The 24,319-nt window shown below is 54.8% G+C and overlaps 2 protein-coding genes across 2 annotated transcripts; one reads left to right on the top strand and one right to left on the bottom strand.

Moving 5' to 3' along the window:
* Positions 1 to 2,092: 2,092 nt before the first annotated feature.
* On the bottom strand, positions 2,093 to 6,732 carry SNCG (synuclein gamma). Its single transcript, XM_019716121.2, has 5 exons — positions 6,496 to 6,732; positions 5,645 to 5,686; positions 5,182 to 5,309; positions 2,649 to 2,720; positions 2,093 to 2,360 (listed from the first exon to the last, which is right to left on the bottom strand). The coding sequence occupies exons 1-5, from the start codon at positions 6,614 to 6,616 to the stop codon at positions 2,340 to 2,342; spliced, it is 384 nt and encodes a 127-aa protein (XP_019571680.1). The 5' UTR covers positions 6,617 to 6,732; the 3' UTR covers positions 2,093 to 2,339.
* An 844-nt stretch (positions 6,733 to 7,576) lies between these two features.
* Positions 7,577 to 23,893, top strand: MMRN2 (multimerin 2). The gene is made up of 7 exons (XM_019716137.2): positions 7,577 to 7,802; positions 16,426 to 16,554; positions 16,642 to 16,748; positions 16,850 to 16,927; positions 17,677 to 17,841; positions 18,007 to 19,782; positions 22,688 to 23,893. Exons 1-7 carry the CDS (start codon positions 7,648 to 7,650, stop codon positions 23,071 to 23,073), a joined length of 2,796 nt encoding a protein of 931 aa, XP_019571696.2. The 5' UTR covers positions 7,577 to 7,647; the 3' UTR covers positions 23,074 to 23,893.
* Positions 23,894 to 24,319: the final 426 nt, after the last annotated feature.

The raw sequence follows: 24,319 nt of genomic DNA, 5'->3' as shown, positions 1-24,319 counted from the left end.
GGGTGGGGGCAAGCAGCAGGGACCTTTGCAGGCTCCTTCAGAGCACTGGGAGCATGGTGAAAAACTGCCCAGGGGCCAGGTGTAGGTGTCTCCTTACCCCAGTCACCTGAGTGGCCTTGCTGCTCCTCACGTTTTCTTACAGCCCAAGAGCTCCCTGGCACGCCCAGGCCCCTCCTGGGGCATGCACAGGCCCGCTGCTATGCACATGTCTGGGCTGGGCCTGGGAGAAGGAACACCGGGACTGCCCCAGTGTCTTCTACACCCTTCATTCCTCGTATGGCAGGGTTTAAGGGGCTGGGGGACTAGCAGCATCCCTGCTCCTTTTCACCTCCTCAGCAGTGGATGCCCGTGGCCAGCAGGCTAGGATACAACCCAGCTCAGCTCTGCTTGCCTGGGCTCCCAGCCCCGTGCTCCTCAGCACGGAGAGGCAAGATGGGAAAGTGGTAGTGTCTGAAGTTGGGTGTGGACTCTGGCTCCAATATCCAGGCCTGGAGGCCTGGGGCAAGTCACTTAGAGGCTCTGAGCCCAATCTGTCCGGGTATCCAAAGGGAGGGAACCCTGGTCTCTGCTCAGCCACTTCTGAGCAAGCCTCCTGGGTGTGATGCCAACAACCCTTTGTGTAGGACACTGACCAGCCCGATCCCAGGATGTTTTGAAATCTGGGGCATGGCAGAATCTACCATAAGCTCACTGGAGCCCATGCGGTCAGGCCAGCCTCAGCAGAGCATGGGAGATGCTAAGAGAAAACCACAGGCAAAAAATGGCATCCCTGGTGCTAAAAGCTCATGATACCAAACCCAGATTTCATACCTGATCTATTGTAGTTTCAACCTCTCCCAGAAACATAATCTTTATCAATTGGTATAGAATTTTCTGGTCAAGCACCAGTAAGGTGACCTGTCATATGGGCTCTCTCTGTCCCCTATGTAGAAAGGAGGCAACCTGCATGATAACATCCCTTCCATGCTCCTCTTTCTTCCATTCTCTTCACCCAAAGAAAAGATGTCCCTGCCCCCAAACAATCCTTTCTTTTCTTTTGTCAACTGCTCCCTGGCCCCACCTTTCTTCCTATAAAAATCTTCCATTTTGTACAGCTCCATGGTGCTCCCTGCTAGTTGCTAGATGAATGCTGTTCGATTCATGAATTGTTTGCTAAAGCCAATTATATGTTCAAATTTACTTGGTTGAATTTTGTGTGTTTTTTTATAGAGTCAACTGGGTGGCGCTGGAGTCAGGCCACCTGGGCTTCTGCCCAGTCCCGAGCCTCCTAGCTCCGTGCCCCTAGGCAAGATGTTCAAGCTCTCTGTTCCTCAGTTCACTCTCAGTGAAACATCAGAACAACTATTTGTTCTGAGGATTAAATGGGGTAAAGCAGTCAGTACTGTCTGACACCTGGGAGGAGGTCAACATATATTCGTTTTTTACCATTTTTCTCTCAAGGTAGAGGCTTATTCTCCTGCATCTCAGCTGCTGTGTTTTCTAACGATACTTGACAGACTCCTTGGTGAAGGAAGGGAGAGCCCAGCTCCAACCTGGTGGGAGCTTGACGCTGGGTGGGGCCAGCTGGTGGAGGAGGAGGAAGAGGATGGAGGACTCCTGGCTATGGATTTAGACTTCACAGTTTTGAAAGATACCATCTGCTCTGGGGAGGGGTGTTAGGTCTCCCTTTGTCTGCAGGACACTGGAGCCACAGACACACGACAAAGGGATGGCTCAGGAGGCCCTTCCTCACCTCTTGTTGTCATGGGCCCCCTCCCTGGAGGGTAAACTACAGCTCAAACCTGGAGGCAGCTGTTGTGGTCTCAAGGACCACCTGACCTGGAGGTTGTCCTGGGAGCCCAAAGCAGGGCCACCTCCTCCACATTAGAAGGCAATAATGGATGGGTTGGGGGTGGGAGGAGTTCCCTGAAGGCAGTGCCTACTTGCAGCAGGTTCCAGCAATGCCCAGGGTATCTCTGTAGGGCACCTGGTCCCAGATATTCTTCCCTGACCCATCAACAGGCTGGTTCAACTCTGTTCCCAGCAGGGCCCAGGGGGCTTCTTCATGAGTGAGGCAACATACAGCAGAAGCAGGTGCCAGTATGGCCAGGAGTAGGGACTTGAGTTTTATTTGAAATCATTAAAATAAAAAAATTCACAGCAGCATCTGTGGGGTCAGAAGGACTAGAGGCTGGGAGGGGTCAAGGGAGAGAGATGAAAATGGGGGTAGCACGAGAGGACAGGCATGTGGTGGCTGGGTGTGCTATGGAAGCGTGGGTGATCCCAAAGGTCACACTCCAGGACCGGTCACTCCCGTGCCAGGAGAGAATGAGGTCCAGGCAGAGGGGTGTTGTAGTCCTCTAGTCTCCTCCACTCTTGGCCTAGGACAGAGAGTGACCGTCACAGGTAGCTCTGGGTCCCCACCCCTCAGTGGCCACCCTGAGTGGGGTGGGGACAGAAGTTACCTTTGCCCCTCTTCCCTGAGGCATTCATGAGGGGACCTCACACTTAGGCTCGGGGCTGCATTAGGTCAGGAGTCTCCCCTGAGGGCTCTACGACCCCAAGAGGGACACAGAGAGTCTGTGAGGGATGGGGTCCCTCCCTGGAACGTTCTCTAGAGGGTGGCTTGCCCCGGGAGCCCTGGTGGAGCTCGGGAGCCTAGCTCCTACCTCCTCAGCCGCTTCCTCTTCCACTTTGGCTGCCTCATCCTCCTGTGGGGGGGCAGTCTGCTTCAGTTCCTCCTGTGGGGAGCAAAAGGGATGTGGGACCACGTGGAGGGCACAGAGCCCCCAGCTGCCCGGCGACCAGGGCCTCATCCACCCTGGCCTCAAAGGTGAACGGATGCCTTCATCACCTCGCTGTCCATAGTGGGTCGAGGTGAGGGCGGTGTGAGGGCCAGACTGACTGTGGGGGTGATAGAGCATCATGTAGGGGCCCACAGTAGGGGCTCTGTCTGATGATTCCAAGGCCTTTTGGGGGTACCAACGACCCTGGAGCCCAGCTCCCCCTCTGCAAGCTGATGCCGCCCAGGGATTCAATGAGGAAGCCAGGTGGCCCCTGATACCCTAGGCCTGACCCCACCCTCAGTGTCCCTGAGTCATATGACCACACACCCTTGTCCTCCTGAGCCTGCAAAAAGTCCTAGGGAAAGGAATGTATCATCACTGTTCACACAGGGACCCTGAGGCCAAGGAAGCCAGGAATCCAGCTTGAGGCCTCAGAGCTCAGAACAATGGGGCTGGTAGGGATCAGGTCGGGCTTGCTCCAGGCCCATCACTATCCCCTTAGGGTGAATGCCTCCTCTCCTCCCTGCCTCCTGCATGGGCTGGCTCTAGGCTCAGGCTGGTCGGGTTGGGGCCAGCAGGGGTTATACAATCCTCTTCCACCCCTATACACCCAGCTGGATGCTTGCTGGAGGCCTGCCTGGGGCTGGTCTTATGACAGCTAGTGGGCAGGGCCAGACTGAGTGATCAGCACATAGGTCTGGTGGGTCTGTCACCTCCATGCTACCACAGGGCCATCGTGCCCCTTGGTGTCCTGGGGCATAAAAGGTCACTGAACTTTGTCAGCCAGCATTGTGGTAGTCTCTCCAGGTGAAGGGTGGGTGGCCGCCTGCCTAGTCTTGTTGCCCCAAGTCAGGGGTATGAGGCCAGTGGCATGAGCAGTCAGACATATAGGTGCGTCCTTCCACAGTTCACTAGAGGGTAAGTCGTGACTGACTTTGGGTGTCACCAGGAAATGTCTCTCTTGGGGTAGCCACCCCCACCACAGGGTCTGGGGTGGCTCCAGGGACTCATCAGCCCTCCTCTAAGGTCAGAGAGAGGTGCCTAAGCAGCCTGGGCCCACCCCAGGGCATCTTTTGCTGGGGAGTGGGAAAGGGAGGGGCCCGGTCTCTCCTGGAGCGCATGTGGGTCCTGCCCAGGGGCACTGCTGCTGATGATGATACAGTCACCTCCCTTTGTTGGGTGCTCACCATGAGCCAGGCATAACCGCTTCATGGGGACCATGTCCCTGCATTATCACACAACCCCGTGAGCAGATACTCTCACCCCCATCCCCATTTTAAAGATGAGGAAATGGTTCAGTAGCTTCCCAAGGTCATGTAGCTAGGAAGGGGCAGAGCTGGGAACTAGGAGAGGAAGCAGCTGCCTCTGCCAGGACATGGAGACCCTGTGCTGGCCCTGCAAGCAGACTCCTTTGTGCTGCCCGCAGAGCCAGGGGCAGGGCGACCAGCCTCCTCCCCTGCACCCACCCACTGCCAGAGCAGGGATTCTGAGTGCTGGGTGTTCCGGGCAGCCTGTTCCAGGTAGGGGAGCTCTCCAGAGGACAGCCTCAGACAGAGCTGGGGACAGCTCCTCTGGAATGCCTCAACATGGGTCCCACCCTCCCTGAGACCTGACACTCACACAGCGGCTCTCTGTCAGAGCACGGGCTTGGAGCCGGGCTGCCCTGGGACTTGCACGCTCACACAGACCAGCCGTGGGACCTTGGGCACAACACTTAATCTGTCTGGGCCTCACTCCCACACCCTGTCTCATGGGATTTTTGTATTGATTAAATCAGTAAATACTCGTAAGTGTAAAATGCTTCAAGCAGAGCCTGCTCTGTGATGAGTACAGGGATGGCTCACCTGGCCGGCCTCCTGGGTGGAGGGGCCCACTGCTCCTGTATTCTCTGTTGCTGGGCAGCACACAGGCACACACACATGTACACGCGCATGCACACTCAACACCACACACAAAGGCAGAGGCAGAGGTGGAGGGCGGGCTCAGAACCTCATAGTTTTTCCATCACCAGGGGGTGCTGCTTCCCTGCCACTCCTGGGGGGGTGAGACCGGACACCGGGTGAGTGGTGACTCCCTGGTGTCCACTGCCAGGGAGGCTGCTTGTCACCACGTGGGGCCCACAGGACCTGCCTTCACTGCTCAAATGTGGTATCTCCTGAGGGCTGAGCACCATCAAGAGGGCGTGGTTTTGAGCCTCATGTTCTGGTTGGGCCCCAAACTGGCCCCCTCACAGGGATAGCTTTGAGAATTCTAAGTACATTGATGTGAAAACACCAAGCACAGACCACCACAGCCCCTGAGTCTCATTTCCCTGTATGTCAATGGGGTGATGGTGCCTCCTCCCCAGCTGGCCTCTCTGGGGCCCAGGGAAAGGGTGGCACTGGTTTGCAAGCCAGGACTGGGGACCAGGTCTCACCTTGTGCACCACTCCTGAGGTGACCGCGATATTCTCCACCTCCTCCACGGTCTTGGTGGCCACGGTGTTGACGCTGGTGACCACGGCCTCACTCACGGCACTGGCCTGCTCCTTGGTTTTCTCAGCCACTGTGGGAGGACTCTGGCTAGGCTTGGCCCTGACCTCTCCCCACCCGTGTCTGGCTTGCCCAAGTCAGGCCTGAGCAGCCCCTTCCCAGGGCACTTTCACCTCTGGCGCTACCCAAGAGCCCAGGCTGCCTCCTCTCTGATGCCAGGGGAGCTCTGATGATGATTGGCCTGACCAACCCTGCGTCTAGCCTCAGGTTCTAAGGGGTCTGGGTCCCTGTATAGCTTGGGACCCCAGTTTGGGGATAAGGCGGACCCTGGGCTTGGGCCTTTAGTACTAGGGTGCAGAGGTCCCTGGAGGTCCCACCCCCGTGTTCCCTGGTCACGGGGCTCCTCACCTGAGGTCACGCTCTGCACAACACCCTCCTTGGTCTTGGCTCCTGGGGAGGAAATGGAGGCATCAACCCAGGCCCACTCCTTTTGGTGTTGGGAGGGGGGTGGTCAGGACAACAGAATAGCTGGACAAGCTTTAGGGTCGGTATTGGGAGAGGGTGGTGTCTGGAGTCCGGCAGTCCCTTCAAAAGCCACTTCCTGCTGTGTCTGGAGGAAGGGGATGGATGGGAAGTGGACGGGACGGGATGGGGGGATGAGAGAGACCACGCTTGAACTGGGGTCTGGATCCTGCCTGGGAGTGGCCCCAGAAACAGCAGCAGGACAGCACTGATGAGAGCTGAGTCATCAGCTTAGCCTCCTCTTTGGAGGAAGCTGAAGGAGAATGAAGCTGGACAAGGCACTGACTGGCCATGGGACTGAGTCTGGTCTCATCTCTCCAGCCCCACACCTTCCCTCTGAATAGGGTGGGGACCTGTGGCCTGGCTGCTGAGCACCTGTCAGCTCGGCCCAAGGGGCCTCCAGGCTTAGTGTGGCTTATCTGAGTCAAGGGGCCTGTGGGTGATGGGGGGCGTTGGTGCGTGTAGTCATGTGTGCATAAACAGCTGTGTCCCGGAGCCAAATACCCCACTTGCTGTCCTGCCCCAGAGACCCCTGGGGCCCTGAGGAGGTCGAAATGGACACTGATGTATGCAGGAGAGTGGAGATGCTACAGGGCCCAGAGACCCTGACTCAGCAGCCAGATCCTCCTCCCCTCCCGAAAGGCCACCTGGGGCTGAGGGACAAGGTCAGACCCAAAGCAACTGGGCATCCCAGGCTCTGGCCACCACGCTGTTCCGCCCTGCCCCGCCCAACTCACCCACATACATGACACCCTCCTTGGTCTTCTCAGCCGCTTCCGTCACCCCCTGCTTGGTCTTCTCCACGGCACCCACCACTCCCTCCTTGGCGATGGAGAAGCCCTTCTTGAAGACGTCCATGGCGGTGGCAGGAACGGATGCCTGACTCTCCCTGCAAGCTGTGGCTGGAGCTGGCACGAGTGCTGCCGCAGCTGCTGTCCCCACTGCTGCCTCTTATTGACGCCGATGAAATATTGATGATGCAGCGGCGGCAGGCCTGTGGGAGCCCAGCCAGCCTGGGGGCGGGGCGGGAGCGCGGCCGGGGAGGGAGGAGGCCGGCAGCAGGTCTGGACACATCCTTATCCATCACTGTCCTTCATTCATTCACTGCCCTGCCCACCCACAGGGGCAGCCTGCCCAGGGTCTGTCAGGCCTGGGGCTGCTGTGTCTGTGACATCTGGGGCAGAGAGAGGTCAGAGAAGGGAGGCGCCTATGCTACCAGTGTCCCAGGTAGGGTAGGGGTCAGGGCCATGCAGTCCTGTCAGGCAAGAGTGGCCAACCTCCCAGACCGGCACGGGCTGCCCAGCCACTCACTGTGGAGCCCCCATCCTGCGGCTGTGGAGAGGCCAAATGGAGGAGCCAGGGTGGGGCCCACAAGGGCTCCCCTAAGCCCTGGCCTCTGGCTACACACTCTGTGGCCCTCAGACAGCTCCGTTCTCCCTCTGAGCCTCCACCCACCTGCCGATTCCCACAGCCTAGTGATGACAAGCACTGAGCAGGGATGAAGTGCCCCCCACTTCCTGGCCACCAGCACGGATGGAAAGCAGGTTCCCTGAGATTGACCAACTACTTCCTCCCGCACACCTCAACCCTGGTGCTCTTCTCCTAACTCCCATGGGGACATATTCAGTGGGGCCAATTTCCTGCATCCCCTGCACCCCGAGGTCCTGACCCAAGTCCTCTCAGGGCGTAGGAACCAGCCAGATTGTTGGCTGCCTCTATGGGGGCCAAGGGGTGGGGGTATGTGTGAGGGGGCCGGATGAGACGCAATGGGTAGGCTGGCCCAGGCCACTTCCTCTCTTTGTTGTCCCTGTGCTTTCTTTTCCTTTTGAGACTTAACTTGAAGCAGTTTGTGGAATCACTGGCAAAGGCTGAGTCTGTCCACTGGCAACATGATCCTGACACTGCTGCTCAGGACCCTAGGCTGGGGGGTGCTGGGGGCCTGGGCCCAGGCCCCCAGTGCCAGGTTCTCTGATCCACACAGCCCCAGGCTGCCTGGGGTCTGGAGGGCAGAAGCTGAGGACGTTGGCAGGGACCCCATCGGACGGTAAGGAGGGGCCTGGGCCTTGGGTGACATCGTGGTGCAGGATCTGAATCCCAGCTCAGCCAGAGCTGGGGCTCTCTGGACCTCGGTTACCCATCTGTAAAATGGGTTAATATTTTCTATCCGCTGTACAGCTGAGAGGCTGAATGAGGTGCTAGGTGCCAGGCTCCCATTCAAGAGGAACCCCCAGCCAGCCTGGACTGGGGCACCCTAGGACCAGCCTGAGGACCACAGGACATTCTCTGTCTGACCTGTGGCAGGAAATGGGCTTGGGAATTGCGCAGGGTGGGAGCACTTCTTGCCATCAACCACCCAGCGTGGGGAGCTGAGGGGCTGTGGTTCCGGAAATTTCCAGGTGGCCTGGCAGTGGCTCCTATTCTTCGAAGTAAGTCAATTCTGAAAGCTGAGCTGAGGTGAGGCTGACCCATAAGCCACAGAGGACAGATTTGGGTGGGTGGGGGGGGCTGGATTTTAATCCGAGTGCCCTGGGGGACTGGTGTGGGTCCTCAGCCTGGCTCTGAGCACAAGCAGTGATTGGAGACGGTGCCCTGCTCCATCTTCAGAACAAAAAGGTGGGGTATCCAGTGAGCTCTGCTTCAGTGCTCCTCTGGGAATGGGCAGAAGGTCCTGCCACTGGGCCAGGACTCTGTTTGTCCAGAGCCAGGGATCCTCCTGCTGATGAGGGGCTAGGCCCATGGTTCCCTCCTCAGGGTGCCCCACAGTCACAGCAGCAGGTGCCATTTATTAGGCCAAGCACCTTGCCAAGGGTTATCTCAGTTACTCCTCCCAACAGCCCTAGTTACAGAGGAGTCTGCAGCTCAGAGAGGCTAATCATCTGGCCCAAGGTCACACAGCTAAGGAGAGCCTGACCCAGGACCTGAGGCTGACTCTAGAGTTCAGGTTCTGACCCCCGGAGAACTTAGAGGCAGCCTGGCCTCCAGATGTGCCTATTCCCCCACCTGTTGCCAAATGCGTGTGCACACGTGCGCACACACACACACACACACACACACACCCTTACACACACAACTTGATTGAGGGCATCTGTATGGATTTGGAAGGTCAGAAGGGTCAACTCACACCCACCCAGTCTCCCACGTGGCTGTCATTGATTCACCATCTTTCTGGCTTACAGAACGCATCTGCCAGGGACAGTCTCCTACACAGCTCTGATGCTTCAAGGTGAATGTGTTTGTTGGACACTTTCTTTTTTCTTTTTTTTTTTTTTTTGTTGGACACTTTCTGAACGTGGATTTAACTAGGGAGAGGCAGGAGGGTGAGTGTAAGTGAGTGCACACTGACCCTCAGTGAGGGAGGAGTGGCCCCAAGATGGACCTAGAGAGACCCCATTCTTGCCTGCCCTCAGTTCTGCTCAGGGCTGGGAGGCACAGGTGACTCTGGTGGGGAACCCAGACACACTGATTTCAGGGCCAAGCACCAAGCCTTCCCTCCCCTCAGCCATTAGCTCCACGCCTCTGTCTCTGGGCCTCCTGCCCCCTTTCATGAAAGAAAGGATAAAGGGCCCCAGTGAATGGGAAGAAAGTGGGAGACAGTCCTCTTCATCCCCACCCTCTCAGCTGTGGGGAGGGACTGCATTTTCTTAGCCCCAGGGAGGGTGGGCCTCTGGACTGCTTGTGGACTTCCCTGCAGGGGTCACTCAGCCATTATCTAGGTGGCGATGGTATGTACAGAGCGTGTGCAGAGGTACCTTGGCCCAGGAATGCCCAGGAAGACATCCCAAGCCCTGGTCCCCGGGGTACCCAGGGGGTCCCAGCAGGCCCACTGTGTCTCCGCACCACAACCCGGAAGTTTCAGTCCCCAATGGCCAAGCGCAGGTTTTCAAGGCCTCCAGAGGGACTGGTGAGAAAGGAAGGAAACGCTGCTCGGCTTCCTCAGGCTGATTGCTTCCCGTGCTCCTGTGACAAGAGAGGAAACGCTGCTTCAGCCCCCCTCCTGCAACAGGGGAAGGGGAGGTGGAACAGGCACGCCACACTCAATCAGGGCATCAACACCATCAGCCACAAGCCCGGTGGACCCACCACTTGACTGCCAGAGCCAGGCCTCCTGTCCTTCATTTGCCCTTCACACCCGTTTCTGGGGCCTGAAGCCCAGGCAGGCCTCAGGATACAGACCCAGATAAGTAAGACCCTTGCAAGGAGAAGGTTGAACAGAACAAGCTGGTGCCCTATGCCAGGTTCCGGGGTGGAGGAGGGGTGTGGTTGAGTGCTTCCTAGGTCCCCGGAGACCCCCAGGGGCAGGACCCAGTGAGCCAGCAATGTGGTTATTGGACTCCGTTGGGCAGGAGGCTCTTTGTGCTCCCAGGTGGGGGTGGAGAGGGAGGCAGTTTAGAGTGTGGACTCTTCAGACACAGCATTGAGCCTGCAGAGGGGACCGAGCTAAGCCCCATGTCCACATTGTTGTGACAGTGCTGAGATCACCACTATTCTCTCCACTTTACATGTTGTGAGGCTTGGGGTGGGAGGAACAGGTCAGAGCCAAGGACCACATCTGCTGGGCTGCAAATCCCAGGCGTCCTGTCTTGTCTCCCCAAGACAGGTGGGAGTGTAGGCGGAGATGTTGCTCCCAGCATCCCAGCTGGCCCCAAGCCGCCAGCATCAGCTTTTCCTGACCCAGCTCAAGGAGCATTTGTGATTTTTGTAGCTGGGGCCCAGAGGAGTCACGTATATTGCTGTGGGTCACATCACACAAGCCCACGCCCTCAGCTCACCTCCTACACCCGTTCCTGCTATATGCTGTATGCTGTATGCGGCACAGGGCCCTGGGCACAAACAGGGAAAACCCCACTGTCAGAAGTCTCACTCAGGGAACCTGGGCTCTGGGCTGGATGCTGAGTGGGCCTCAGGCTCCTCTGCTATGGCCCCCGTTCTGGCTCAGAGACAAAGCCCTGCAAAATTCACTCCTAGAGTTGTCACATTCCTGGCTGCATTCAGAGCCTCAGAGAGCAAGGATGCCTGAGAACACGCCCTCCTTCCCCGGGAAGACTTCAGGGGCAGCTGGAGGTGGGTTTCACTGGCTAGTTAAGAGGCACTTAAGTGTCCCAGGGGGCCATGGCAGCAGCACGTCCATAACTCAGGAGGCCCCAGCTAACAGCCTTTTCCCTGTAAGAGGTTCTCTGCCTTCGCTATAGCTCCTCCCTCTGTGCCCTGGGAGGGGCCGGAAGTGGGAATCTTCTTTACCTCTCCAGGACTCACTGTGTGTGTGTGTGTGTGTGTGTGTGTGTGTGTGTGTGTGTGTGTGTGTGTGTAAGCGCCGGAGCATACTCGAGCCTTGCTGAAGGTCACCCTGAGTCCAGGGAGGGGTGGGCAGGAGAGCCCCAGTCTCCTAGCTCCCATTAGAAGCTCCAAGGGGGTCATCCGTCTCTCCCCTGCCTGGGGCTAGGTATCAGGTCGGGGCCATGTCAGAAGCTCAGGGCAGGCCCAACCGCAGCTGGAGGACCCCCACACTCATTTCTACGCTGGCGCCTGCCTCAGTACACCATTGTGAGATGAAAGCACAAAGAGGGTGCAGGAATGAGACCAGGAGGCAGTGAGAAAAATGGAGAGTCTCAGCGAGTTGGGCAGGGCGCATGGGCTCAGAGGGCCAGCAAGAAGCTGCCAAGAGCTGGAGGAAACCAAAGCAAAGGTCAGGAATGTTCCCAGGGCTTCTGGGCCAACAGCCTGTACTGTGCCAAGGGTATGGTGCTGCCAAGGGGGGGGCCAGTGTGGGCAGGGAGAATAGCAATTGCTGGAGCCCGAGATTCGGGCTGGTCAGGAGAGAAAGTTCCTGGGCAGGAAGGGTGGGCAGCATTGATTCCAGTTCCAGGAGCTCGAGGTGGAAAGTCCCGGTCACTCCCTGGCATGCTGGACCAGACCCAGCACGTCCAGGGCCCAGGCCTTCTGGACCCTTTGGAGCAGTTCAGAGGGTATGCAAGGAGTACACTTTGTTTTGAGCGGGTGTTTCTCAACCTTGGACCTATTGACATTTGAGACTGGATGATTCTTTGTTGTGGGGGTGCAGGGCTATGCAGTGTGCATTGTGGGGTACTGAGCAGCGTCCCTGGTCTCCACCCACTAGATGCCAGTAGTACCCTACCCTCTCAGCTGTGACAACCATAAATATCTCCAGAGATTGCCAGATACACCTGGGGAGAAGTCCCCTCTCCCCAGTTGAGAACCACTGGTTCAGAGAAACACTGTCCCTAGGGCTGAGCCCATGTTCCAGGAATTTGCATGGGGCTCAGGGTGGGGGTTGGGTGGGGGGTGAAGTTTCTGGTCCTTGGAACAGTCTGTGCAGGCTGACCTCTGGGCCCAGCGCCTTTATAGGCTACTGTTTTGGAGTTGAGTGAACGTTCCCAGACTCGTGGGTATGTGACCTGAGCAGTCTACACAGCGCAGGACACGCAGAAGAGCCCCACTTGGTTTAATCTCTGTTGTTGACTCGCATTTTCATTTTGCACTGGACCCTACAAATCATGTAGTTGATTGTGTGTAGAATATTTGCTATCTGTCCCTTTACAGAAAAACTTTGCTGACTCTTTGGGGGTAGAGTCAAACCTTCAACAATGTTTGTTGAGACAATCAGAAGCTCAAGCCTCTCGGGTCCCCAAAGGCAATGACTTAACAAATCTATAGGGGGCTCTTTGGCAATAACACGCTTACATGGCTGCTTCTTGGGAAGTAGCATTACCTATGCTTCAGCCCTCATTCCTACTCCGTACCCCAACCTCACATGCATGCATATGTGTGTATCAGCGTGCACGCATCACACACACGCGTGCACACACTGCCTATCCATCATTCTCCCATATTGTCATTTTGAGTATTTACATTCATATGACTATGAATGCTACTTAGAGTTGAGGCTTGAAAAAAACTATGAATCGTTTTATCCCCCCATGTGTACTTCTGGTTTTCCCCAGAGGAAACAATTGTCTTTTTTTCCCTTTGGCTTAGTTTTCTGTGTCTTTGTCACATTCCCAACTCTCAGCCAGTGGCCCACACCTGAGCTCACCTTTCATTCGTGTCAGGTGTTTGACCACCTGTGTCTCCTTGGAGACACCTCCTCTCTCAGAGCTGCCGCTGTGCTCTAGTCTGGACTGGGCCTCTCACCCACCGCCCCCATTGTCCTGCTCCTGGTCTCTCCCTGCACCATCTCCCTGGGGACTCCCTGTTGGCACTCCTGTTTCCTGATGCCGCGCTTTCCTCCTCGTTGGTGTTCTCTCTCATTTTGGTGGAGCATTTCTGGCACAATGGTACTCTCCTGGACAGTGTCTTGGGATGACTCAGAGAACTTTAAAGTGCAGATGCCCAGGCCTCAACCCCAGAGAATCTCATTTAACTGGCCTGGGGTGGGGTCCAGAGGCTCTTATATTTTAGAGTGCCACACGATAGTGTTGATGTAAAGATTTGGTGGCAAGCCTGGGAACCACTGCTCTAGTGGCTCCCTGATAAGGAGTTCTGGGGAGGAGAATGTTTTGAAACCTGGCATGTTGGGAATGTCTTTATTCTGCTCTCCTTACCTTGACGGACAATTAAGCTAGGTGTTGGATTCTACACTGGAAATAATTTTCCGTCAGTATTTTGAAGGCAATTCTCCACTGTGTTCTAGTTTCCAGTATTGCTGTCGAGACGATCAAGGCCATTCTAATTACTGGTGTGTGTGTGCGCACGCGCGCATGTGCACTCATGTGTGTATTTGTCTTGGTTTTTTTCTCTGGAAAGTGTAGACTCATTTTCATTCCCAGAGTTTTAAAATGTCATGATGATGTGCTTTGATGTGAGTTTATTTTCATTGTATCGAGGGCCCTTTGAATCTGAAAATCCAAGTCCTTCACTTCTGAAGTATTTGGTGTTTTTCATCTATGATTTTGTCCTTTTGTTCTCTTTGTTCTCTCTTTCTGGAACTCCTATTGTTTAGATGTTGGATTTCCAACACTGGTCCTCTACTTTTCTGATTTTTTTTTTTCTCCGTTGTCCATCTTTCTGTTTGTTCTTCTTTTAGGGAAATTTCTTTAACTCTACTCTCTGACATTTTTATTACATTCTACTGTTATATTTTTAATTCCCAAGGGTTCTTTTCTTTGTCTTTTCTGTTGTTCCCCTTTTTATAGCTTTCTGTTCTTATTTTGTGGATGCAGTGAGATCTCTTATCAATCTGGGAATATTAATGCAAATTTGGGGTAAGGTGTTTTCACCCTCCTCAGTCTTGGATTTCTCCAAGTTGATTTTTTCCAGTTGCTCGTTTTGGCCTCCCTCTTTTATAAGAGAGATTTTCCTTAGGGGTCATCCTTGGATGTCTGCCACTCAAGAGTAGAGACTGAGAAGCTGATTGGAAACTGGGTGTATGGATGGGGCTTTCTTTTTTCTTTTTTTTTAAAGATTTTATTGGGGAAGGGGAACAGGACTTTATTGGGGAACAATGGTCAATCTTAGTTGTGGGGGGTTCTGTTCAGCTTCAAGTTGTTGTTCTTTCAGTCTTAGTTGTGGAGGGCGCAGCTCAGCTCCAGGTCCAGTTGCCGTTGCTAGTTGCAGGGGGCGCAGCCCACCATCCCTTGCGGGAGTCGAACCGGCAACCTTGTGGTTGAGAGGACAGGCTCCAACCAACTGAGCCATCCGGGAGCTCAGCAGCAGCTCAGCTCAAGGTGCAGTGTTCAGTGTTAGTTGCAGGGGGCAGAGCCCACCATCCCTTGCGGGACTCGAGGAATTGAACTGGCAACCTTGTGGTTGAGAGCCCACTGGCCCATGTGGGAATCGAACCGGCAGCCTTCGGAGTTAGGAGCACGGAGCTCTAACCGCCTGAGCCACCAGGCCGGCCCTGGATGGGGCTTTCTGATCTGTTTTGTTATAGGTTGCTCTGCGGGACTGTTTCATTGGTGGAACCTGTGATGACAGTGTCTGTAGGGCTTTCCTCTTGAGCAGGGTCATCTTCCTAACAAGCTTTTTCAGCCTGCTGCCAAGAGGATAAAGGCTGGCTGCCAGACTTCTGGGAGCCGACTGGGAAAGCAGGCTGGGCAGGGAGGGTCTCTGCATTCAAAATAGATATGGTCACTCAGCTCACCTCAATCCTTTCCCACCCTCCTCAGTAACATCCTTGTGTGAGGGTGCCTGATGACCCACAATAGAGATCAGACCCAGAGCAGTAAAAGCCCAACCCCAATGCCACTGCATCTCCAATGCCCCTGAACATTGCTTCCTAATAGCTCATAACTGTGGCCATTTCTCTCCATATCAACCACCATCATCCAGTGTAAGCATCTCTGACCTAGAATCCTGACACAACCATCTATATCTCGCCCCTTCCTTCCATGCTGCACCCACAAACAGGAAAGGGTGGCTCGTTCATATCACTTCCCTGCTTAGACCCCTCTGTGACTTCCCACGCCTTCAAGTTCAGCGCCTCAGCTGGCACTCAAGGCCTCCATGGTCTGGCTTCTTACCTTTGCAGCCTCTTCTCTGCAGCCCCCACCCTCTGCGACTCTGTAGGGCCACATACCTCTGTCACAGCTCCTGCTGTGACACAGCGCAATTTTCACCTCATCCTGAAAGTCTCCCCAGGTCCTAGCGGCTGTCACACCATCTGAGATTGCCTTGCGACCCTGAAGGGAAGGGCTGCACTTTCCTGTCAGCACTGGGTGCCGCTGAGCTTGAGCCCAGCACCTAGTGCCCAAGAGGTGCTGAGCTGAACTGAATCGTGGAAGTCATTGTCACTTGCAACTCTGGAGAGCTCTGCTCTGGGAGCTGACTGCCAGGGAAGGGCTTCTACTGAGCCTATCAAGTCTGCCACTGGGTCAGGGAGCTCAGGCTGAATCAGCAGTGAACATCTCCCCAGTCCTGGACCTGCAAGGGACAAAGAAGGAGAGGCTATCTCCCGGTATTCAGGATGCTGAGCACTACCCCCAAACCACCCTGTAGGAACTCGGTGTGGGTGACCTTTCCCGGAGAAGGGACTGCTCAGCCCAGCTGCCTTTGCCTACAACTCTTTGAAAGTCCATTTCCATAATGGGCATAATGCAGCATGACCAGGGAGCAGGTGCCCTCCCTGCTGGGTCTCTGGTGAAGAAAGACATGAGAGGTAAAGGGGGAGGCTGCCGGGTCAGTGCTGCAGTGTCCATTAAGCACTTGTCAGGAGCCATCCACTTGGAGGAGGGTATTACAATCTCCACTGGAGAGATGGAGCATGGAAACTCCCTAAGTACCTCACTCCAGCTCACACAGTCAGAAAGTGTGAGGGATTCAAATCCAGGACTCTCCAGGCCCAGTGGCACTACGCTGCCTCCCTAGCACCAAGAGAAACAGTGAGAGCCCTTCCTGCCTCTGTGGGTAATTTTGCTGTATGCCTTTTGGGGGGCTCCTCAGCCTCTTTGTGCTGTCTCTGGAGAGGTATCCTGGAAAACAGTGAAATAGATGCCCTTGCAGGCAGGGTTTGTGGAGTTCTTGCTCTGGAGCTGAGGGATGAATAATGCAGAACACTCCCTTCTCAGGCTAATGGATTCCAGAATTCCTGGCATGGGTGGGGCAGGGAGGTGGGGTGGGGCACTCTGTCCTGGCACCCTTGTTGACCTTTAGGAAGGGTTGTGGGGTTCCTGGGCATGGCTCAGCAGCCCTCTCCTCTGGCTTGATTTTTCCAGTAACTGGTGTCCCTACCAGATATCCAGGCTGGTCACCTTTGTAGCGGCTTGCAAAACAGAGAAATTCCTCGTCCACTCGCAGCAGCCATGTCTACAGGGGGCTCCAGACTGCCAGACCATCAAAGTCATGTGAGTGGGGGCAGGGCGGGGTAGGCCATCAATCCAGTTCCTCCCCTGGCTCATCCCGGGGTCGCTGAGCTGGCTCTCTTCCTCCAGGTACCGCATGGCCCACAAGCCGGTGTACCAGGTCAAGCAGAAGGTGCTGGCCTCCGTGGCCTGGAGGTGCTGCCCGGGCTTTGCTGGCTCTGACTGCCAGCACCATGGTAGGGCTCCCTGTGGCCTCCTCCCGCCTCAACTTCTGACCCCAGAGGCCATGTACTCCTCTGACCTCTTGGGGTCAACGTCTGATGCCTCCTCTCTTCAGATCCCACTGTGATCCCTGAGCCTGCCGACCCGGGTGATGGCCTCCAGGAGCCTTGGGGTGAAGTTGGCTTTGAACCCGGTATGTTGCTTTTGTGGAAGGGGCAGGAGGGGCAGGCAGGCAGAAAGAACCCATGTGCCCAAGCCCTTTCTCCTCTGATAGGGTGGTGCCATTTCAGGAAAACTGCCCCCAGAATCAGCAGAGGCCCCTCTATGGCCCTGCATCATCCCACCCCACACCAGGGAGGCCAGGTTCACAGGGCCCTCAGTGACCTGCTTGCTGGCAAAGCACATGCACCCTTTTCTTTACCCCATTTTCTGGGAAGGACAGTTTTATCTGGCACCTGCCTTGCTGAACTGTACAAGCTCCCATGGCCTGGAAGAAGCCTTCCAATAGTCCTGCCCCCAACAGCCAGGAAGGCACACTGTCCCTGTTCTTGAGTCAGCAGACAGAAGCCACCAAGAGACCCCACTTGTGGGACCTTTCAAGGCTGGGCCAAGGTTGGGGTGGCAAACGAGTTTTACCATGTGGTGAACTGCTATCTATTGACAAGGGCTGTCTAGAATGATATTGAGAGGTAACGTCCATGTGACTGAGGAGGAAAGTGTGCTATGACTGATTAGTCATGCCTGCTGTGGACATGGGTGGCAAGGTGAGGGCTCATTTACCACGTATTTGCTCATCTGGGGCTAAAAACTTCTAAGCTCCTGCTCAAAGGACATCAGTATACACCTCTCTCTCTGCTCTCAACCCTGAAATCTCTGTACCTTATGATCTTCCCAGGCCTGTGGAGAGTTAGCCCTCAACCTTTATTTCTCATGTATCTTTAGGCCACCCAGTTGCAGAGACCAGCAACCTTGTGGTGAAGCAGGAGCACCTGCTAGGAGATCTCCAGAATGACATTCACCACATGGCAGATGGCCTCCCAGGCCAATGGAAGGCCCCAGCAAGCAACCTCACAGCGGCAATGACTGAGGCAAATCAGACGGAGCCTGGTGAGTGGCAGGCTCATGGGCTGAGGAAGAACCTGATCACATCCAAGGGGATGAGCGGGAGGGGAGGCTGGAAGGCCCCAACCTCAGAGGACCCCCTTCTATAGGCCCTGCCTGGGGAGGGTGTCTGCTCCAGCAGGGCTTGGTCAAAACGTGCATCTGTTGCAGAGTTTCCTGGCAGACCCTCGGAGCAAGCGCTGCATTTCAACCCCATCTGGAGTAGCTTAAACCAAAGCCTGCACATCCTCTCCCAGGCCATAAGAAACCTATCTCTTGATGTGGAGACCAACCGACAGGCCATCAAGATGCTTCAGGAGAGTGCCGTACCCAGGGCTGACGTCCAGGAGCTTGGTGCCAAATTTGAGACCAAGGTCCAGGAGAACACCCAGAAGATAGGTCAGCTGCAGCAGGACACGGACGACCGCCTGCACGCCCAGCAGCTCTCCCTGCACCAATCCCTCTCTGAGGTCCAGGCCAATGTGGACACCAATTTGAAGAGGATCCTTAAAGCCCAGGAGCATCTGGCGTCCAATGGCAGCCTGGTGGCCGCAGCGGCAGGGGCTGCAGCAAGGCCGGAGCCAGAGAGCCTGCAGGCCAGGCTGAGCCAGCTGCAGAGGAACCTCTCCGCTCTCCACCTGGCCACCAGCCGAAGGGAAGATGAGTTACAGAGCACCCTGGCGGACATGAAGGCGACTCTGGCCAGGCATGTGGATGAGATCAGGGAACTGTATTCCGAATCTGATGAGACCTTTGATCAGATCAGCAAGGTGGAGCGCCAGGTGGAAGAGCTGCAGGTGAACCACACGGCACTGCGTGAGCTGCGTGTGATCCTCATGGAGAAGTCGCTGATCATGGAGGAGAACAAGGAGGAGATTGAGCGGCAGCTCCTGGAGCTCAACCTCACCCTCCAGCACCTGCAGGGTGGCCACGCTGACCTCATCAAGTATGTCAAGGATTGCAACTGCCAGAAGCTTTACTTTGATTTGGATATCATCCGAGAAGGCCAGAGGGACACCACACGTGCCCTGGAGGAGACCCAGGTAAGCCTGGACGAGCGGCACCAGCAGGACGGCTCCTCCCTGCAGGCCCTGAGCGGCACGGTGGCCGCCCTGTCGCTGGAGGTGGAGGCACAGCAGGCAGAAGGCGAGAGGGCACGCGCCGACAGAGCTCGGCTCCGGAGCCAGCTTCAGGCTCTGAGGGGCGAGGCGGTCGCGCTGAGGGCCTCTGAAGGCGAGCTCCGCCATGAGGTCGGCAAGCTGCACAGCTCCTTCGCGGCCCTGCTGGAGGACGCGCTGCGGCATGAGGCCGTGCTGGGCGCCCTCTTTGGGGAGGAGGTGATGGAGGAGATGTCTGAGGAGGCACCTGGCCCGCTGCCCCTGCGCTACGAACAGATCCGCACAGGGCTACAGGATGCAGCCAGTGGGCTGCATGAGCAGGCACTTGGCTGGGTTGCATTGGCCGCCAGGGTGACAGCCCTGGAACAGGCGGCAGAGGGTGGCAGGCAGGGCCCCGAGCACCTGGAGCCCAGCCACGATGCGGCGCCAGAGGAGGCCAGTGAGACGGAGCCGGGACGGATGGCACAGGAGCTCCAGCGCTTGGGCTCCGACATCAAGCGTCTGGGGCAGTGCTGTGAGACCTCCTGGGCCGCCGCCCTCAATGGCTCTCTGGAGGACCTCCAAGGAGCGCTCTCTACCACCCAGCACCGCCTGGAGCAGCACCAGCAGCTCTTCCACAACCTCTTTGGGAACTTCCAAGCGCTTGCGGCAGCCAACGTCAGCCTGGACCTAGGGAAACTTCAGGCCATGCTGAGCAGGAAAGGGAAGAAGAAGCAGAAAGATCTGGAAGCTCTCCAGAGGAGGGACAAGAAGCAAGTGGAGCCTTTGGTGGATGCCCATGTCAAAGGGCCAGTGCTGGGTGCCCTTGGAGCAGAGCTCCACAAGGCAGGTGAGTTCCTGGCTCAGGAAGACTGGGTGAGTCTAGGAAGACAGGGCTGTCTGCAAGCAGCTCTTCTGCCTCAGAGGTGGCGGAGACGAAGGAACAGGATGGTAGTCATGACTCCTTAGGGCTGGCCTTGCCCTTGTTCCACCTTCCGTTTAAGACAAGGGGCATCTTAAGTTCCCTGAGTATAAGGAGGTAGAAATCATGAAAACCAGCCCTCAGGGAACAGGCTGAGCCCTTCCATGTAAACCTTTGAGGCTCATATATACATGGCTGGCTGCCTGCCTCTCTAACTATATAGTAGGGAGAGGAATGCATCCTTTTCTCCCATGCCACACCTCAAATCCCTCCACCTCAGCTCTTCACCCACCCCACTTCACACCCCCATGTGTCTTTAACCCATAGCAGCTCCCCACAAGAGGTGAATCCTGAAAGGTGCTCATTCTGCTAACAGTTGACCCATCTTTCTGCCTGGCACCAGGTCCCCTGCAACGCTCTTCTTGGGCTTTGCCATGTTGACTCATCACAGCAGCTCAACAATGCAGTATCACTACCATCTCATTGAAACTGAGACTCTGGCAGGGGAAGTATCCTGCTCACACAGCTAGTAAGAGACACGGAGGAGCCCTGAACCCAGTCCAGCTGTCTCTAAGGTGCTGGCTCTTCCCCTGGGAAAGGCCCTCGATGGCTGGTCCCTGCGGGGCCCTGGGGACCTGGACCTGGGAAGCTGGTTCTGAGGCTGAAGCGATGTGCAGCCAGCCTTCCCATCCCCTCCCCAAGTGTGGCCCTGGGAAGGGACCCACTAGGCTCTGTGCTTCAAGTGACTTTCCCCTGCCAGAGGCTGGCCTTGGGGTTATGGCCACCTCCTTGACATGGGGCTAGATACAAAGCCACCATGTGGGCTGTCTGTACCCTGCTGTAGCCTGGCATGTAGGACATCCTTACTGAAGGTGCCACCCCAAGCCGGCCCTGCTCCCACTAGCCGTCCATTATGGCCCCTGTGTCTCCCTGGGGGCAGTGAACAGAGCACAGTCTCTAGCACCACTTGTTCCAGTTTCTCCCTCCATAAAATGGGAGAATCACATCTACATCAAAGGGTTGTTATGAAGATGAATAGATGCATTTACCAAACACCTAGCACAAGGCTTAACATTTAGTAGAAACCTGTCAATGTTTTCTCGTTTCCCCAGCATTTTCAGCGCTGAGGTTGAGTCCACTCTTTGATCTTTTTTCCACTTGGGAGTGCTGCAAGGCCTCAATTACCTGATGGTTTAGGAATCTGAGTTCATCACTACAATATTTTATTTCAAAAATATTTTTTCCTTAAAATTAAAAATTCCCCCTTATTTGTCTTGCAGGCAGGCCATAGGGCTTGAATTTGTGCCCTGCGGGGAAGCCCATTCTCAATTTGCCTGCTAGCAAATAAGGAAGTACAACTCCTCCTTCTGAGAGCACGTTGGGCCCACTGACTGGGTGGGGGCTCCCTCTACAGCTCAAGTGCAAACCACAGTCAGGCTGGCTCGAACGAGTGCAGGGGGACCAAGCACCGGAAGAGGGCGCTCCTAGGCCCGCCTTCCTTCAGCTGGGCGAGCGCCCCACCTCCTGGGTGCTGGAGGGAACTGCAGGGCCAGCGGCGGGCCTTTGAATGTGACACAATCTTACACAAATGGGAACGCTATTCTGAACTCTAATTCTCAGAAAATCTCCCAGAACTAGAGAAGAGCAAAATTTTGTCATCCACAAGTCTATTGCTGGACTGGGAGCCAAATAGCTGGGGCACTAGTTCTGGGACCTAAGTCACTAACTGCTATGCAAATTGTTCCTCCTTTAGGCCTTGGTATCATCTCCTGAGAAACGGGAAGCTTCATCTCAACAGAGGGAGGGAAGGGGGAAAAGGAGAGAGGGAGGAGAGTGAGCACGTGTACCCACATGTTGAGGGAGCACGAGAAGCGTGACCTCATCAGTGCCAAGGTCTTTGTCCTGGTTGGAACCCCAGTGGGACTCATCCTTCCTGTCCCATCTCCTGTTCCTGTCCCTGCCTGAGCATCTTGGCCAGGCAGCCCAGCCACTCCTTCCTCACTGTACCTTCACCCTCTACACAGAGGGCTTCCTCTGACTCCATGCCTGTGCTCTGTCTTACTTATCTGCCTAAAGTGCTTCTTCAAGTGGGAAGAGCACCAGAAATAAGGATATCCAAGGATAGCTCACAGTTTGGTAATTTATCAATGTCATCTGGAGCAAGCTTTCCCTTTCTGGGCCTGTTTCTCCATCTGTAACTCCATGGCTCTGTGCAACATTTTGAAAATATTAAGATGACCAGTTTGAAAAGGCTTTTCTTCCCTGGTCCCGCCTGCTGTTTCCTTCTCTCTCTAAGGTCCTGTGCCAAACATCCAGTAGGAACCACTCCTCACTGTTCCTTCGTTATCTCAGTGTTAGCATTGTTAGCTTGAGGATCAGTGTATTTTCTCTTTCCCTTGGGTATCTCAAGATCCCTAGCAGGTGGCAGTAGTTTGGAAGTCAGAGACCTGAGTTCCTGTCCCAGCCTGCCACTGACAAGCCATGCAGCCTTGGACCAGTTAAGCTCTCAAAACTTGAAGTTTCCTCAGTCAGGGCTACTTATGTCTCAAGGATGTTGGAAGGAAAAGAGATCAAACAAGGAAGTGCTTTTAAAAAACATACACCAGTAGAGACAACAGACTTGTGTTTTCCTTTCTCTCAACTAGTGAAATACTAAGAATTGGCCCGTTAGCTCCCACTGTGAGATACATTGCTATTGGGAATACATAGGTTATTTAGCAATAATGACCCATTTCTCACATTAATAAGGTGAAGAAGGCAGGTCTCGGGATTGAATTTCCCCTCCAAGGGAGTGAGGAACTGATTTACTGAGCACTTTCCTCCTGCGTTCCAGGCTCCCCTGTGGCCTTCTACGCCAGCTTTTCAGAAGGGACATCTACTCTGCAGACAGTGAAGTTCAACTCTACTTACATCAACATTGGCAGTAGCTACTTCCCTGAAGATGGCTACTTCCGAGCCCCTGAGCGTGGGATCTACCTGTTTGCAGTGAGCATTGAATTCGGCCCAGGGCCAGGCACTGGGCAGCTGGTATTTGGAGGTCACCATCGGACCCCTGTCTGTACCACTGAGGAGCAGAGGGGTGGAAGCACGGCAACAACCTTTGCTATGGCTGAGCTGCAAAAGGGTGAGCGAGTGTGGTTTGAGTTAACACAAGGATCAGTAATAAAGAGAAGCCCATCGGGGACTGCATTTGGGGGCTTTCTGCTGTTCAAGACCTGAACACTGGGCCAGCTCTGACCAGAGGATGTGGACTTGCCCAGCTCTCCTTGGCCTGGGGCTTTGGCCGGGGTTGGTCTGGAGACCATCCAATTGGTCTAGCTCTTCTCTAGAAATCTTCTGCAGACAGTGGGCCTCCCTCTAGATGCACTGGGTTTAGGTATTTCTTAATGAATGAGAAGGACCGGAATTCTCTGGGCAGGACCCAGTCCAGGCAAGCGTGCACCATGACGTGGTGTGCCTTCTGGGGCAGCTTGGCTTGGCTTCAGCAATTTACCACACCTGCTGCTCTCCAGCCTCTCTGGGGTTTTGCTTCTCCTGTGGTTGAAAACTTCTGTACAACACGAAACCTTTCTCCCAATTCCTCATCTCCCTAATCTTATACGAGAAAATGATTCTTTCCCAGAAAGAATATGTTTAACATAGAGGTGACGTTTTGGACAATATTGGAAACCAGTCTCTAACCACTACAGGGCAGTAGGACAAAACCAACCCGTTTGGTTTTGGAGACAAGGGCCTGCTTGAGTTAACCAAGGGAAACACAATAAGTATCTTCACCTTAGTTTCAATCCTTCCTTGAATTTATCTGTCACTTTAATTTCACTTTGTGTTCTCCCGCCTCATACGGGATAAAGGCCAAGACATGCCAGACATGACCTGAAATGTGTATAGCTTTCACCTTTTTACTTCCTCCAATAGCTTATGGCCACCCTAATTCGTATTAGCATCTCTACCAGGAAGGGAGCTGAGGGGGGAAGTGAAAGCAGACTGTAAAAATCTCCCTCAATTTCATCACCTTTGGAATAAAGCAATGTCCTTCAAATCTCTGCCTGGTTTACTTATGGAGAGCAAAAAGATTTGGTAAAGTAGGTAGAAATGTGGGACGAGATGAAACTATTTGGGATAAATGTGATTTTCATTATTCCAGGCCATATTTACTTCACAATTTCCGTGAATTCTACATAAAACAACACTCAGGGGCCTGTGTAGTAGGCACTGGCATGAATATTGGATTAGACAGCACAGCTCAGAGCTGTAATTACTCCTGCAACACCGATATGCGGTTTTCAAAAAATTACAGATTGCAGAGAAAAGAGGCTTGAGAAAGCAGTCATCTAGTTGTCAGAAAATGTTTTTATTTTGGCAGTAGCTATTCAATATTTGTTGCATATACTCTTCTCCATAAGAAAATCAGATCGGGCTGGGTAATGAGAAAGGACAGGAGTTGGTTGTCAGGGTTAACACGGTT

Source organism: Rhinolophus sinicus, linkage group LG07, assembly GCF_036562045.2.
Source record: "Rhinolophus sinicus isolate RSC01 linkage group LG07, ASM3656204v1, whole genome shotgun sequence".
Classification (NCBI taxonomy): Eukaryota; Metazoa; Chordata; class Mammalia; order Chiroptera; family Rhinolophidae; genus Rhinolophus; species Rhinolophus sinicus.
This window is presented reverse-complemented; position numbering and strand designations above follow the sequence as displayed.

Excerpts from the sequence above, each read along its gene's own strand:
- SNCG (XM_019716121.2), bottom strand. The coding sequence starts at position 6,616 with ATGGACGTCTTCAAGAAGGGCTTCTCCATCGCCAAGGAGGGAGTGGTG. Across the intron at positions 5,310-5,644 it reads TGTGCAGAGCGTGACCTCAG|TGGCTGAGAAAACCAAGGAG; the intron begins GTGAGGAGCCCC and ends GTCCTCCCACAG. Across the intron at positions 2,361-2,648 it reads AAGAGGAAGCGGCTGAGGAG|GCCAAGAGTGGAGGAGACTA; the intron begins GTAGGAGCTAGG and ends TCTCTGTCCTAG.
- MMRN2 (XM_019716137.2), top strand. The coding sequence starts at position 7,648 with ATGATCCTGACACTGCTGCTCAGGACCCTAGGCTGGGGGGTGCTGGGG. Across the intron at positions 16,749-16,849 it reads CTCTGACTGCCAGCACCATG|ATCCCACTGTGATCCCTGAG; the intron begins GTAGGGCTCCCT and ends TCCTCTCTTCAG. Across the intron at positions 19,783-22,687 it reads AGCAGAGCTCCACAAGGCAG|GCTCCCCTGTGGCCTTCTAC; the intron begins GTGAGTTCCTGG and ends CCTGCGTTCCAG.